Consider the following 16038-nt stretch of genomic DNA (forward strand, 5'->3'; position numbering starts at 1 on the left):
CAAGCAGGCAGAGGCCGAGAGAGAAGCAGGCTCCCTGCCGAGCAAGGAGCCTGATGAAGGACTCTGGGATCATGACCTGAGCCGAAGGCAGCGGCTTAACCGACTGAGCCACCTAGGTGTGGTCTTTTCTGTTTCGATATAAATTTTAGGATTATTTGTTCCATTTCTTTGAAAAAACCTGATGGTGTTTTGATAGGGATTGGATTAAATGTGTAGATTGCTTTAGGTAGCATAGACATTTTGTTCTTCGAGTCCCTGAGCATGGGACGTTTTTTCCATTTCTTTATGTCTTCCTCAGTTTCTTTCATGAGTACTTTATAGTTTTCTGAGTACAGATTTTTTGCCTCCTTGGTTAGGTTTATTCCTAGGTATCTTATGATTCTGAATACAATTATAAATGGGATCGACTTCCATTTCTCCCATTTCTCTTTCTTCTGTCTTGCTATTGGTGTATAGAAATGCAACTGATTTCTGTACATTGATTTTATATTCTGACACTTCACTGAATTCCTTTATGAGGTCTAGCAGTTTTGGAGTGGAGTCTTTTGGGTGTTCCACATAATGTATCATATCATCTGCAAAGAATGAGAGTTTGACTTCTTCTTTGATGATTCGGATGACTTTTATTTCTTTTTGTTGTCTGATTGCCAAGGCTAGGACGTCTAGTACTATGTTGAATAGCAGTGGTGATAGTGCTGGACATCCCTGCCATGTTCCTGACATTAGTGGAAAAGCTCTCAGTTTTTCCCCATTGAGAATGATATTCGCTATGGGTTTTTCATAGATGGCTTTAATGATATTGAGGTATGTACCCTCTATCCCTACACTTTGAAGAGTTTCAATCATGAAAGGATGCTGTACTTTGTCAAATGCTTTTTCAGCATCTATTTTTTAAAAATTTTTTATTTCTTTTCAGCGTTACAGTATTCATTGTTTTTTCACCACACCCAGTGCTCCATGCAATCCGTGCCCTCCCTAATACCCACCACCTGGTTCCCCCAACCTCCCACCCCCCACCCCTTCAAAACTCTCAGGTGGTTTTTCAGAGTCCATAGTCTCTCATAGTTCACCTCCTCTTCCAATTTCCCTCAACTCCCTTCTCCTCTCCATCTACCCTTGTCCTCCATATTCAGCATCTATTGAAAGTATCATGTGGTTTTTGTTCTTTCTTTTATTAATGTATTATATCACATTGATTGATTTGCGGATGTTGATCCAACCTTGCAGCCTAGGAATAAATCCCACTTGGTCCTGGTGAATAATCCTTTTAATGTACTGTTGGATCCTATTGGTTAGTATTTTGGTGAGAATTTTCGCATCCATGTTCATCAAAGATATTGGTCTGTAATTCTCTCTTTTGATGGGATCTTTGTCTGGTTTTGGGATCAAGGTAATGCTGGCCTCATAAAATGAGTATGGAAGTTCTCCTTCTATTTCTGTTTTTTGGAACAGTTTCAGGAGAATAGGTATTAATTCTTCTTTAAATGTTTGGTAGAATTTCCCTGGGAAGCCATCTGGCCCTGGGCTCTTGTTTGTTGGGAGATTTTTGAGACTGCTTCAATCTCCTTACTGGTTATGGTCTGTTCAGGTTTTCTATTTCTTCCTGGTTTAGTTTTGGTAGTTTATATGTCTCAAGGAATGCATCCATTTCTTCCATATTGTCAAATTTGCTGGTGTATAGTTGCTCATAATATGTTCTTCTGATTGTTTGTATTTCTCTGGTGTTGGTTGCAATCTCTCCTCTTTCATTCATAATTTTATTTTATTTTAAAGATTTTATTTTGTTTTATTTTATTTATTTATTTATTTATTTTACAAAGAGAGAGAGATCACATGTAGGCAGAAAGGCAGGCATAGAGAGAGGGGGAAGAAGGCTCCCTGCTGAGCAAAGAGCCTGATGCAGGGCTTGATCCCAGGACCCTGAGATCATGACCTGAGCCGAAGGCAGAGGCTTAACCCACTGAGCCACCCAGGCACCCCCATTCATGATTTTATTAATTTGGGTCCTTTCTCTTTTCTTTTTGATAAGTCTGGCCAGAAGTTTATCAATCTTGTTAATTCTTTCAAAAAATGAGCTCCTGGTTTTGTTGGTTTGTTCTACTATTTTTTTGTTTTTAGTTTTTGGTTTCTATTTCACTGATTTCTGCTCTGATATTTATTATTTCTCTTCTGCTGGGTTTACACTTTCTTTGCTGTTCTTTCTCCAGCTCCTTTAGGTGTAGGGTTAGGTTGTGTACTTGAGACCTTTCTTGTTTCTTGAGAAAGGTTTGTATCGCTATATACTTTCCTCTCAGGACTGCCTTTGCTGTGTCCCAAAGATTTGAACAGTTATGTTTTCATTTTCATTTGTTTCCATGAATTTTTTTCAATTTTTCTTTAATTTCCTTGTTGACCCATTCATTCTTTAGTAGGTTGCTCTTTAGCCTCCATGTGTTTGAGTTCTTTCCAACTTTCCTCTTGTGATTGAGTTCTAGCTTCAGAGCATTGTAGTCTGAAAATATGCAGGAACCATCCCAATCTTTTGGTACCAGTTGAGACCTGATTTGTGACCCAGGATGTGATCTATTCTGGAGAATGTTCCATGTGCGCTAGAGAAGAATGTGTATTCTGTTGCTTTAGAATGGAATGTTCAGAATATATCGGTGATGTCCATATGGTCCAGTGTGTCATTTAAAGCCTTTATTTCCTTGTTGATCTTCTGCTTAGATGATCTGTCCATTTCAGTGAGAGGGGGGTGTTAAAGTCCCCTACTATTATTGTATTATTGTCAATGTGTTTCTTTGATTTTGTTATTAATTGGCTTATATAATTGGCTGCTCCCATGTTAGGGACATAAATATTTAAAATTGTTTGCTCTTCTTGTTGGACAGACTCTTTAAGTATGATATAGTATCCTTCCTCATCTCTTATTATAGTCTTTGGCTTAAAATCTAATTTATCTGATATAAGGATTGCCACCCCAGTTTTCTTTTGATGTCCATTAGCATGGTAAATTGTTTTCCACCCCTCACTTTAAATCTGGAAATGTCTTTGGGTCTAAAATGATTTTCTTGTAGACAGCATATTGATGGGTCTTGTTTTTTTATCCATTCTGATACCCTGTGTCTTTTGTTTGGGGCATTTAGCCCATTTACAGTCAGGGTAACTATTGAAAGATATGAATTCAGTGCCACTATATTGCCTGTAAGGTGATTGTTACTGTACATTGTCTCTGTTCCTTTCTGGTCTACTACTGTTAGGCTCTCTCTTTGCTTAAAGGACCCCTTTCAATATTTCCTGTAGGGCTTGTTTGGTGTTTGCAAATTCTTTTAATTTCTGTTTTTCCTGGAAGCCTTCTGTCTCTCCTTCTATTTTCAATGACAGCCTAGCTGGATATAGTATTCTTAGCTGCATATTTTTCTCGTTTAGTACTCTGAATATACCATGCCAGTTCTTTCTGGCTTGCCAGGTCTCTGTGGATAAGTCTGCTGTCAATCTAATATTTCTACCATTGTATGTTACAGAGTTCTTGTCCTGAGCTGCTTTCAGGATTTTCTCTTTGTCACTAAGACTTGTGAGTTTTACTGTTAGATGATGGGTGTGGCCCTATTTTTATTGATTTTAAGGGGGTTTCTCTGTGCCTTCTGGATTTTGATGCTTGTTCCCTTTGCCATATTAGGGAACTTCTCTACTATAATTTGCTCCCATATACCTTCTGCCCCCTCTCTCTTTCTTCTTCTGGGATCCCAATTATTCTTAATATTGTTTCGTCTTATGGCATCACTTATCTCTCAAATTCTCCCCTCGTGGCCCAGTAAGTTGTTTGTCTCTCTTTTGCTCAGCTTCTTTATTCTGTCATTTGGTCTTCTATATCACTTGTTCTCTCTTTTGCCTCATTCATCCTAGCATAAGAGCCTCCATTTTTAATTGCACCTCATTAATAGCTTTTTTGATTTAAACTTGGTTAGATTTTAGTTCTTTTATTTCTCCAGAAAGGGATTTTATTTCTTCAGAAAGGGATTCTCTAGTATCTTCCATGCCTTTTTTGAGCCCAGCTAGCACCTTGATAATCGTCATTGTGAAGTCTAGTTCTGACATATTACCATGTCTGTATTGATTAGGTCCCTAGGCGTTGATACTGCCTCTTGTTCTTTTTTTTTTTGTGGTGAGTTTTTCCACCTTGTCATTTTATCCAGATAAGAATATATAAATGAGACAATAAAATACTAAAAGGGTGGCAACAACCCCAGAAAAATATATGCTAGCCAAATCAGAAGAGACCCAAAACTGGGGGGAGAAGAAAGAGGGGAAAAAAAATTAAAAAGTTTAAAAAAATTAAAAAATATATATATTAGAGTGGTGAATAGAACAGAGCCACCCACTTGATTTTGGGTGTATTCTGGTCTCTTAGAAGAAACTACCTCCCAAAATTTTAAAGAAAGAAAAACATATACATACAAAAATAAGGATAAACACAGTGAAGGGATGGAATATGACTGTAAAGATGGAAATTTTAAAAAAGATTCTAAAAAAGGAATTGAGAAGATAAGTTAGTTGGAAAAAAGGAAAAAAAAGAGAGGAGAGAATCTGATCAGGCTGGAGACTAGAACAAAGGCATGTGCTAGATTTAGGGTATATTTTGATCTATTGGAGAAATTGTATCCCAAAATTTTAAAGAAAAAAATCCTATATGTATACAAAAAATAAGGTTAAATACAATGAAGGGATAAAATATGACTATAACAATGAAAATTTTAAAAGATTTTTTTAAAAAGGTATTGTTAAGATAAAATAGTTTAAAAAAACATTAAAAGAGGAAAGAGGAAAAGTTAAAAAAATGAGAAAAAAAATAAAAAAATAACTTGAAAGACTGAAGGATCATGGAAAAAAAAGCCATGAGTTCTATGTGTCACTTTCCCCTAGCTCTGGAGTTCTGCAGTTCTCACTAAATAGTGAACTTGGTCTTGGGTGGATATTCTTGCTGATCTTCTGGGGGAGGGGCTTGTTGCAGTGATTCTCAAATGTCTTTGCCCGGGGGAATTGCACTGCCCTTGCCTGGCTAAGTAATCTGCTCGAGTTTGCTCTCAGGAGCTTTTGTTCCCTGAGTGCTTTCCGTAGAGCTCTGGAGAACGGGAATGAAAATGGCGGCCTCCCAATCTCCAGCCAGAGGAGCCAAGAGCTTGGGACCCCACTCCTCGGTGTGCCCTTGGAGAAAAGCGGTCAATCCCTCCCATCTCCCTGGTCTCCAGCCGCGCTCCAAGCTCACCCGGCCTGTGACCAAGCGTTTCTATCTCTGGTGCATGGCCCTGTTTGGAGTCTCCAAACCCAGCAGATTCCTGCTGTGTGCTCCCATGCCTCTCAGAGGAGGAGGAAGGAGGGGGTCTCCCCAGATCTGCTGCCTGTGGAGTCCTTGCCCCTGGATCATGGTTTAAGGTAACCGTGAGCTGTGAGCTCACTCCTTGGCTCTGTCTCCGTAGTCAGCTTCCTGGCTCTGATACCTGTGAGCTCTGCTACACTCAGACACCCCTGGTCTTTCTGTGACCCCGCGGGTCCTGAGACCACACTGTCGCTGCTTGAGTTCTACCCCCACTTAGCCTCTGGAGCGGTGCCCTCAGTGGAGCAGACTTCTGAAATTTCTGATTCTGTGCTCCGCTGCTCCACTGCTTGCCGGAGCCGGCCCCTCCCCCCACAGTCTATCTTCCTGTCGCTTTTGCATGTCCTACCTTCCAGAAAGTGGTCAATTTTCTGTTCCTAGAATTGCTGCTCTCCTTCTGTTCTAGCTCCTGTTGAGTTTCTAGGTGTTTGGAATGATTTGATAACTATCTAGCTGAACTCCTAGGACCTGATGATATTTCAGTCTGCTACTCCTCCTCCATCTTGCTTCCTCCCAAATGTACCCTCTTTTAAAGCAAGCTCTGCATCCAAGGTGGGGCTGGAACTCACAACCCATCGATCAAGAGTCACATGCTCCACCTACTGAGCCATCCAAGTGACCCTGAAACAACCTTTCATGCAGAAGAGGGGACTACTGTAATAGCTAATTTGAGCATATAGCAAGTGCCAGATTCTCTGCCATTTTCTATAGTAAATTCAACTTTGTGAAGAGAGATTATTATCCCCATTTTACAGATGAGAAAATGGAGGTTAAGAGGGAGTAGAGAGTAGGTAGCCTGGTGGAAGTCCCCCAGCAAGAAAGAGAGGGAGCCACTCTTAGAGCCCCAAGTCGGTCCTGCCCCAGACACGAGGCTCTTAGCCCCACATAAAGCATGGGCAGCAGATGCTTCTGAAACCCATACTCTTAGGAACTGCTCTGGAAATGGTCACTAAGCCTCTTCCCAGGGTGGTGGGAAAAAGTTATATTTGTTTTCTCGTGGCAGGAAATACTCTGGTCTGTTGCTAACCCTAAGGCCTGTTGCTACTGAGCTTATTCTGTGTGAGTCCAGACACACACACACCTGAATTTGAGATCATTCCCTAAATGCATCTTGAATCCTGAGTTTTTGATTCTCCCGTGGGCATTTCTCCATGTCTACCATAAGCTCTCTGGAGGAGGGAATGTTTATAACTTTTCTTCCCAACCTTTCCTATGGATTATAGCTTCTTTCCAGGCAAGAAGCTCTCCGTCCTGTCTCGGTGGCTTCTCTCCCACTGCATGCCCAACCCTGGCTTCCCCTGGGTTCCTCCGTGGAAGTGGGTGATTACTGGTCAGTGTTGTCCTCCTGACATCTGCAGGACAGGCTGTGCTTCTTAACCACGCATGTGTGGGCAGGATGTGTGCTCCAGGAGGGACAGGGGAGGGGGAGGGACGGGGGAATGAGAGAGGGAGACATGCAGACTCCCTCCTGAGCAGGGAGCCCAACACAGGCCCGGATCCCAGGACCTTGAGATTATGACCTGAGCTGAAATCAACAGTCAGACGCTTAACTGACAACCACTCATCTGCCCCTCCTGAAGCAGTCCTTTAAAGCCACCTGGGTGCTAGTGTTTGGCTGGGGAGAAGGAGGATATTAGTAGGAGACTCTTATGATGCCAGATTAGACTGTTAAAGGGGTCCCAGCTAATGTGAATGACCTGGAAGCCTGGCTGGTGATGGAATACAAGGGTTGCGGGGAGCCTACAATTAGGGACAGTCCTTCTCTTGGTAGGTTACCTGGCAGTTTCCTCAGCCACGAGGGGTGTGTCCAAATTGCCTGAGAGGGCCTTGGATCAACAAATTTGCTCTGATCCCTTTTCTTTGCCTATGAGGCTTCTTAGTTTAAGGCCCTGCTAAGTTGGTGCCCTCCCCCAGGGGAACCCAAGGCCATATTATTCCAAAAGCACTCCATGCCCTGTTTGGTGGGATTTCTTTCTGTATGAGAAGGGCTACATCTTCTAAATCTGGAGGCAGACACATCTGGTTATGAATCCTAGCTTGGCCACCTACCAGCTATGTGACTTTTGGCATGTGGCTTAGCCTCTCTGAGTCCTAGTTTATCCCATCTGTAAGGTGGTATAATGATAACATCCCCCATTATACCGTAATATTATATGCAAATGTTATGATACAAAGTTGTAGTATTTATTTAAAAGTATCAAATGCCGGGGCACATGACTGGCTCTGTTGGTAGAGCCTGTGACTCTTGATCTTGAGGTCAAGCCCCACACTGGGCATAACACTTACTTTAAATAAATAACTAAATAAATAAAAGCATTTAAAAAATGTTGCCATTCTAATGTATTATGTATTATAAATTTGTATGTATCTATTTATACATATATAAAATATTATGTAGCACCATTTTAACTACCTGTACCTTTGTACTAGCAATATTCTGTAACATAACAACCCATCCTACTGTGAGACTTAAATTCTGTAGGCAGAGTGTTTAGCACAGTCCCAGGCTCATCATGTAACTTAATCGCTGTTAATTATTGTGATCATAATTTTCTGGGGACCGCAACATATAAAACAAGGGCCCGTTTACTCACAATGTTCTGCTTGCTGTATGTGGTTACTTTGGAAGCAGTGAAGCTCATCAAATAATTAGGGAAGCCAAGCCCAATTATAACCCGGGAGAGGAGGGAACAGTATCCAGGGAGATGTTTGTTAAATTCTAAGTTTTTTTTTTTTTTCCTCTCAAGGGGGAAATGCTTTTTTAGAAGAACTTAGACCAACATGTTACTTAATAGAGAAGTGTATTAAATTTAAATAACCACCTACGTGTTCTGTGTGCCTTGAGGTGTTATTAGCCTGGGTTTTTACTGTCATACGTGTGGGTGAGGAGGAGGGTGAGGCAGAAGTGGGGCTGGATATAAAGACGAAGCTTTTGGTGAGTTCTCCCAGCTTTCCTGTGTCAGTCCTGTGCCCCTGGTTGAAGACCGTGCATACTTGGAGCCAGAATTTGGGAGGAGGGGAAGGGGCTCTGTGCTGATGTCTTTGAGAACTTAGCAGTGATAGACCTGGATTTAGAACCCTCATCCTATGTTGACTATGTATGTACTGGGTATCATTTCTCCCGTTTTGCACAGAGGCAGTGTGAAAGCCCAAGAGATGAAGCCTCATGGCCAGGGTCACACAGCTGGTAAAACACCGTGGGATCTGAGATCAGACAGCTGAGATCAGAATCCTCATTTCACCTGTGTGCTGATAGTTGCACTTAATATCCTTAGGTCTCCGTTTTCTTATCTACTAAATGGGTGCAATGACGAACCCTAGCTCACGGTGTGAGAACCAATGAGATGAACTCTATAAAGTCTTAGCATGTACCGTTTTAAGGACTCAATACCTGTTAGCTGCTGCCCTTACGATAATCCCCTTGCATTTTGCTTATTTATCTTTTTTTTAAAAAAGATTTTATTTATTTATTTGACAGAGAGAGATCACAGTAGACAGAGAGGCAGGCAGAGAGAGAGAGGGAAGCAGGCTCCCTGCTGAGCAGAGAGCCCGATGCAGGACTCGATCCCAGGACCCTGAGATCATGACTTGAGCCGAAGGCAGCGGCTTAACCCACTGAGCCACTCAGGCGCCCTATCGCTTTTGTATGGGAGAGCCAGCTAAGATTTTTGCTCGAGGCTGACTCAAGCCTGTGCAGTGGTCACTTCTGTCTGGCATCACTGCTGATTATGGTAGGGAAGTCGAAGGAAAGGTGTGGCTATCATGTGAAAAACTGACAACCTGGTCCCTTTTCCGTACGTCAGTGAACCAGAGGAACATCTGTGCCTTTTTGCACATCGGTGACTGAAGCCTCAGGGCAAGTCCAAGACAGACCATTCTCAGGAATGCTTTTCAGGGAGGTGGTACTTTAAGCAAACACGAGATTTGGTTTCCATATTGACAGACACAACATTTTTGGGAGGAGTAATTTATTACTCCGTAAAAACATTGTAAGAGGTGTCTCTGGAGGTCTGCTGGCAGCTTCAGCCTTGGATTCACTCTCCGGGACAGAAGTAAAGTGTGTTGCTGGGATGCCTAGAGCTGCCCAGCCCTGCTGCTGCTGCTGCTCTCCTTCCCGGTGGTGTCTGGGACTGACCCCACCAGAGCCTGCCTCTGTCACCTGTAAGGATACCGACTCATGGGGTGAAGTTAATCGGTGAGAAGACCAGTCCTGGCTGGCAAGGCAGCGGCTCTGTGTCCTGTGGACCGTTCTCCTAAAGGTCGAGCTCAGGTGTGGCTTGCACCAGGGAGAGTTCCAGGCGCAGCTGAAGCTGTAAACAAACACCAGCTGATGATGTCCGTTTGGGAATTGCTTGTGTGTGAGAAATAAAGATCAAGATCGGGAGCTTGATCTGGCCCTTTGATTGGAACCAGGTTGAGTTTTAGATTCGATTTGATTTTTTTAAGGAGGGGGCGCTCGACTGTTTCTAAGGTACCCTGGAGCTCTTGTGCTGGGGGACTGGGAAGGAGTTCGGGGTGCATTTGGCTGCCAAGGCTTGTGGGGCTGTAGGAAAGGCCAGCTGCCTCATCAGCCTGGGCCATTTCTCCAGGCATCTCTCTTTCTGATGAAACTACATTTGAAGTCGGCCATTTCCTCTGAGTGTCGAACCCATGCGTGATGAGCATATTGTCTTGTCTTTTCTCCTCTTCTAGGCCAAGGCGGCAGCGGCAAAACAACTTCCCCATGTTCCCCTCCCCTAAAGCCTGGAATTTCAGAGGGGTAAGTGTTTTCCCCCGGGCATGGTCCCACAGCTGTATACCCTTTTCTGTCTGCTCTAGAGACTGGGGCTGTTGGGGTTGGCTCTACTAACTGGTCTTTGCCAAAAAAGCTGTGTTTTGGCACTTGGAGAAATCACTTTTGTATCAGTGGTTGTGGCTTAGTTAGGAAATGTAAGTGGCTCAATTATAAGCACCCGCTGATGTTCGTTTGCCCTGTAGGTCTAGGGCTCCTGGAAGCATCTGGTGAAGAAGCCAAGTCAGAGTAGAGGAGGGGGAGGCATTGTGCCTGTTTTCTTGGGAACCTGGAGGGACCCAGTGCACAGCGAAGAAAAAAGAAATCGGAAATGTACCATCTGTTAATATGTAGATTTACGACTTCATGGGGAGCTTTGTTTTCCAGAAGGAGAAGTCTGTAAGCTCTAAACAGATTTTTAGGGGAAATCATAAAAATCTCCCAATCATAAAACCATAGACCCTTAGAATTGTATAGTCACATCTAATTTCCTCTTGATGCAAAGTTTTCTTCCTTAACATAATAATATTAACAGTAGTAAGAATAATAATAATAAAGTGTATGGAAGCCCTGCCATGTGCTAAAATGAATCCTAGCTCTGATCTTAGGAAAAAGACTGTTGCATGTGTAAAGAATGCTAAGAGCTCTGTTTCACCACCAGCCTTTGCCTGAATTGTTCCTTCTGCCTAAAACAGAGCCCTTTCTGTCCAGCACTGCACTCCTATCCTGTCCACACTCCTGTCCACACTGCAACTGGCCCACCCACTTCATCCCTTAGGTCTAAGCCTTGACATCGCCTGTGGTGGGGAAGCCTTCTGAGCTCGGCCACCTCCTATGGACCCCTGCACTTCCTTCTCGTTATTGGGATAAGATAGTGCCCATGGAAATGTAAGATTAGAAGCTCCAAGCATCCAGTGTGTAGAGACCTTGTCATTCTGTCTTGCTCACTGCTGGATCCCTGGAACTTGTACCTACATACTTAATCAATTTGTTGAATGATTAAGTAAATCTTTCACATCCATCGGACACAAAGTCCACTTGAAACCGTGTTTCAAGCTCACGTCTTTGGTCTTTTCAGCACTGTTTTTTCTAGTTGAGTTCCTCTTTAGTCTCCTACGTAGATCTTAGTCATTTTCCCCAAGTGTGTTATTAAAAATAAATATAGAGCATGGCTCTATTTTCACTACATTTACAATATACTTTTCACTGAGTACAAAGAGAAATGTGTTGACCTCTTAAATAGATGGGTATGTCTTATGGAATGTAAGTCGTGTGTCTCCTAAGCTGTTTATGGTTTTGTGGATAAGATTCCCATTCCTCTGAGTGTGTTCAGTTGGATGATCATAACCATTAGGTGGGAAAAACCTTGTGTGGTCAAATAAACTTGGGGCACACTGAGAGCACCTAATTAAGTATGTTCACCGCTGCAAGACTTCTCAGAGTCTTTGATGTGTTGCTGCGCTTGGAGACTATGTTAAGGTGAGTTGATGGCGTTGGTGGCATTTCCCATAGTCATTGCTCATTAATTCTTGTTGACAAGATAGTTTGTACACACTTTGGAATAGTTGACATTTATTGTCAATTTTGAACTGTAGAGAAATTAGACCTCCTATGAACAAGTGGGCCTTTTTGGGAAGACATTTATTTTCTCTCTGTCTCTGGCCTCCCTTCAAGATACCCTACTCGTCCTTCTGCTTCAGCAGTGGTGACTAGCCAACTCTTGTGGTACATCTAAGGTGACCAGCCACCCAAGTTTGCCAGCCATTGTCCTGGTTTTAGCACTGGAAGTCCCAGGCAAGCTGGGACAATTAGTTACCATACCTATAGCTATAAGACCCCTCCAACTGTTTTCCCTTCAAAAATGTTTTGTGAATTTTTGAGCACAACTCTGTTTTATAGAAATTGCTGCTCAACCTTTAGGCACCTCCTTGGCTTAAGTGACCCTTTAATAGCTTCATCCCTGCATGGTAACCTTTGAAATTAGGGAATCATTGCAGAAGAACAAACAAACTGTCCCTGGCTAATTGCAACCAAATAGGGGACAAAATCTCATGCATTGTTCATTTCAGCTTCCTTCTCCCCTCAAATTCTTAGCCAGCTCATAAGGTTGTTTTTTTTTTTTTTTTCTCCCAAATAGTTGAAATTGTTGGAGTGAATAGAGTCTGTTAGGTGGTTAGGTCAGCTGTCGTGTTTATTTTGGTCCCTTGTCCTTGCTTTGATTTCTCCTGGCCCCTGGGACTTATTGGTAAAGTTAGACAAACTGACATCAAGATATGCCTGAGGGAGATGGTCTGAGGCTTGATCAGTTGCCAGATTGGCCAAACCGATCTCTCTTTTGGAGCATAATCCTCTCTGACACAGAGGGAGTAGGAGGGAACCCTACCAAGTGGAAATACCCTTACTCCCAGCCAGGCCATGCTTTGTAACCATCATTATGGTAATTGGAACTGAAGAACAAGAAGAACTCAGAATGCCAGGATGAGGACGTTTGAGGCATTATCTAGCTAATATGTTTTCTGTAATGAAATGTGACTCCCAGGCCTGTTAGACTGAGCTGTGCATGCTGTCCTAGGGCAGGGCATGCTTTCTGTGAATGCTTTATTTTCTTCTTTATTGAGAAAGGAAGGTTGTAGAATCTGTGCGCTAGTATATGTCCCTTATTTATGTATGTGGCAGAGGAAACCAATAAAAGCATTCATAATTCTATTCCTCTTTGGCATGTAAAAAATAAAGATCCTGTGTTAGTTCACTTATATTCTGGGCATTGGTGGATTTGGGGGGTGGCGTGGGGAGAGGTGGTTGGAGAAGATGGATGTTAAAAGGTGAGAGGACAAGGAACCACATCACTCTAGAGAAGAAGCCAAGAGGGAGACTTCTTGTCTTGGAACCAGAAACATTCACTGCAGATCTGCATTACTCCTCAAGGCATTAGGAGTAGGCTTTGTGGTTTTCCTTTTTTGGGGGGCTACAGTTTTTGGCTGTGGAGAGGTTTAGGAAGAGCTGGTGACCCATGGATGACATTCTTTCTACCTACCAAGTGATTTAGCCCTTTATAGGAGTTGTCCTTAGTAAGTGCAGGTTGCGTCTCTTGATTCCTATCCTTGTCTAAGCAGACAGAGGCCCTTGGAGGTACCAACCCTGCTGACTCCCCCACCTTCCTGGACAAGAGGTCAGGTCATGCCCATCTCTCACCAGACCCATGGGTGCTGTGCATACGTTCATGGAAAGAAACCAAGAGGAGGTTGGCGGGGGGCACTTATGGTAGGAACATCGTGAGTAAAACCAGAGCAGAATGACAGTTATAAGAAGGTGGGACCCTGAAGTACTGTTGCTAAGTGCTTCCGTCAGGTGCTTACTGCACATCTGGTCCCCCGTCTGGTCAGGGCAGTGCTGAGCTCAGAATTTCCACCCTTCCTTGTGCAAATATTTGCTACAGCTCCTCCGGTTAGGTGAGAGAGAAAGAGTGACAGACTCAGGGAGGAAACTCACTCTAGAAGTATGGAAATCTTAGGAACAAATCTCCTACCATCGCCTACCAATTAACTAGGAAATACTTAGCAAGCCCTACTCCTCCATTACAAGGCATCGTTTAGGTATTAGAACTGACATTTCCATTAAACAGCAACCAAATTTCATGACTGTTGCTTGTCTTGTCTCTTTCTTCAGTGCCTGGTCTTTACTCTTGCCCAGGCCATTTGGGGAGAAATTTCTAGACTCTGAAGCTTTGGGCATTATAGCCCCAACATTTTAATTTCCAGATGTGGAAAATAAACCTAATGTATTAGTCAGGACTCTTTTGATTGCAAGTAATAGGAGCTCAATTAAAGGTAGCTCAAGTAGAAAGGGAGATTAATTGGCTCATGTGCCTGAGGGACACTGAGGTGGGTAGGCTTCAGGTACAACAGTATCCAGGGATACTCCCTCTCAGCTTTGTTACTCTTGGGGTATTAGTCTTATCCTGCATACTACATTTGAACTCTTTTGGAGGGAGAGGATGACCAGAAACAACAGCTCATTCCCAGAGGAAGGAGAAGCTTTTGATTCCAGGGTCTACATATGAAATCCTAGTGAACGACTCGGACTGCCCTGGCTTGGGTCACATAGCTACGCCTTGGCCGATCACTGTCACCAAGAAGACAGACAAGCCTTGGTCATGTGTTCTCTCTGAGGGAGCTAGACAGACAGGGTTTTGTCAGGACAGCGCCACAAGAGCCACTTGAGGTAGGGAAGGGTCATTGGCTCCAAGGAAGAGTTTGGTACTGTTACCAAATCTTTCCTGGTCTTTCCCAAGAGGTCAGAGCTACAACCTGGTTTTCAGACGGTGGGTGCTGTGCCTGCTCCACACTGCCTTGATGCATCCCAGGTGCTGTGTTTGGAAGCAAGTCCCCAAACCTCAGTGTCACTGAATGTTTCCTGAAGGTCACCCTGGAATGTCCTAAAATTCACAACTTAGTAGAGTGACAGTCTCTAAGACTCAATACCTGTACGGCCAGGCCAGTGTTTATTGCAGCCTCACTGTCCATCCTGCAGTGAAGGGGGCACAGCGTTCTCTCTCTTGTAGCCTCACTAGGTATATTTACCTTCACTTACTGAACATCAGCTCCGGGCAAGGCCATGGTAGTCCTGCATGGTAGATGTATTTATTTCCATGTCAAGGGTGAGGAAATGGAGCCCCACATGTGCTGGCTTGCCTAAAATCACAGCCATGGTAAGTGACAGAGCCAGCATTTGAACCCAGGACTGTCTGTCCCCAGGCCATTAGAGCTATTGCCTCATGATTTATTTTTAAAAAGATTTTATTTATTTATTTGAGAGAGAGAGAAAGAGCGAGCATAAGCGGGGGGAGGGGCAGAGGGAGAGGGAGAAGCAGGGTCCCTGCTGAGCAGGGAGTCCACCCAGAGCTTGATCCCAGGACCCCAGGATCATGACCTGAGCTGAAGGCAGACAGACACTTAACCGACTGAACCACCCAGGCATCCCACATATTGCCTCTTTAAACAAGGCTGGTGAGCTGGAGCAAATAATCCTAAAATTTGTATGGAATCAGAAGAGACCCCAAATCGCTAAGGAAATGTTGAAAAACAAAAATAAAACTGGCGGCATCACGTTACCTGATTTCAAGCTTTACTACAAAGCTGTGATCACCAAGACAGCATGGTACTGGCATAAAAACAGACACATAGACCAGTGGAACAGAGTAGAGAGCCCAGATATGGACCCTCAACTCTATGGTCAAATAATCTTCGACAAAACAGGAAAAAATATACAGTGGAAAAAAGACAGTCTCTTCAATAAATGGTGTTGGGAAAACTGGACAGCTATATGTAGAAGAATGAAACTCGACCATTCTCTTACACTGTACACAAAGATAAACTCGAAATGGATAAAAGACCTCAACGTGAGACAGGAATCCATCAGAATCCTAGAGGAGAACATAGGCAGTAACCTCTTTGATATCAGCCACAGCAACTTCTTTCAAGATATGTCTCCAAAGGCAAAGGAAACAAAAACGAAAATGAACTTTTGGGACTTCATCAAGATCAAAAGCTTCTGCACAGCAAAGGAAACAGTCAACAAAACAAAGAGGCAACCCACGGAATGGGAGAAGATATTTGCAAATGACAGTACAGACAAAAGGTTGATATCCAGGATCTATAAAGAACTCCTCAAACTCAACACACACAAAACAGACAATCATATCAAAAAATGGGCAGAAGACATGAACAGACACTTCTCCAATGCAGACATACAAATGGCTATCAGACACATGAAGAAATGTTCATCATCACTAGCCATCAGGGAGATTCAAATTAAAACCACATTGAGATACCACCTTACACCAGTGAGAATGGCCAAAATTAGCAAGACAGGAAACAACGTGTGTTGGAGAGGATGTGGAGAAAGGGGAACCCTC

The 16038-nt window shown here is 43.2% G+C and overlaps 1 protein-coding gene across 2 annotated transcripts in view; it reads left to right on the forward strand.

The window, feature by feature from the left end:
- ARHGEF3 (Rho guanine nucleotide exchange factor 3) overlaps positions 1-16038 on the forward strand; it is a 315292-nt gene that overhangs the window by 93954 nt on the left and 205300 nt on the right. For both annotated transcript variants that reach the window (XM_080807093.1, XM_080807094.1), the window contains one exon: positions 10046-10112. In XM_080807093.1, coding sequence (XP_080663219.1) covers positions 10046-10112 — 67 coding nt within the window. The remainder of the gene's footprint in view (positions 1-10045; positions 10113-16038) is intronic.

The sequence above is a fragment of the Martes martes genome, assembly GCF_963455335.1.
Source record: "Martes martes genome assembly, chromosome: 1".
NCBI classification, from domain to species: Eukaryota; Metazoa; Chordata; class Mammalia; order Carnivora; family Mustelidae; genus Martes; species Martes martes.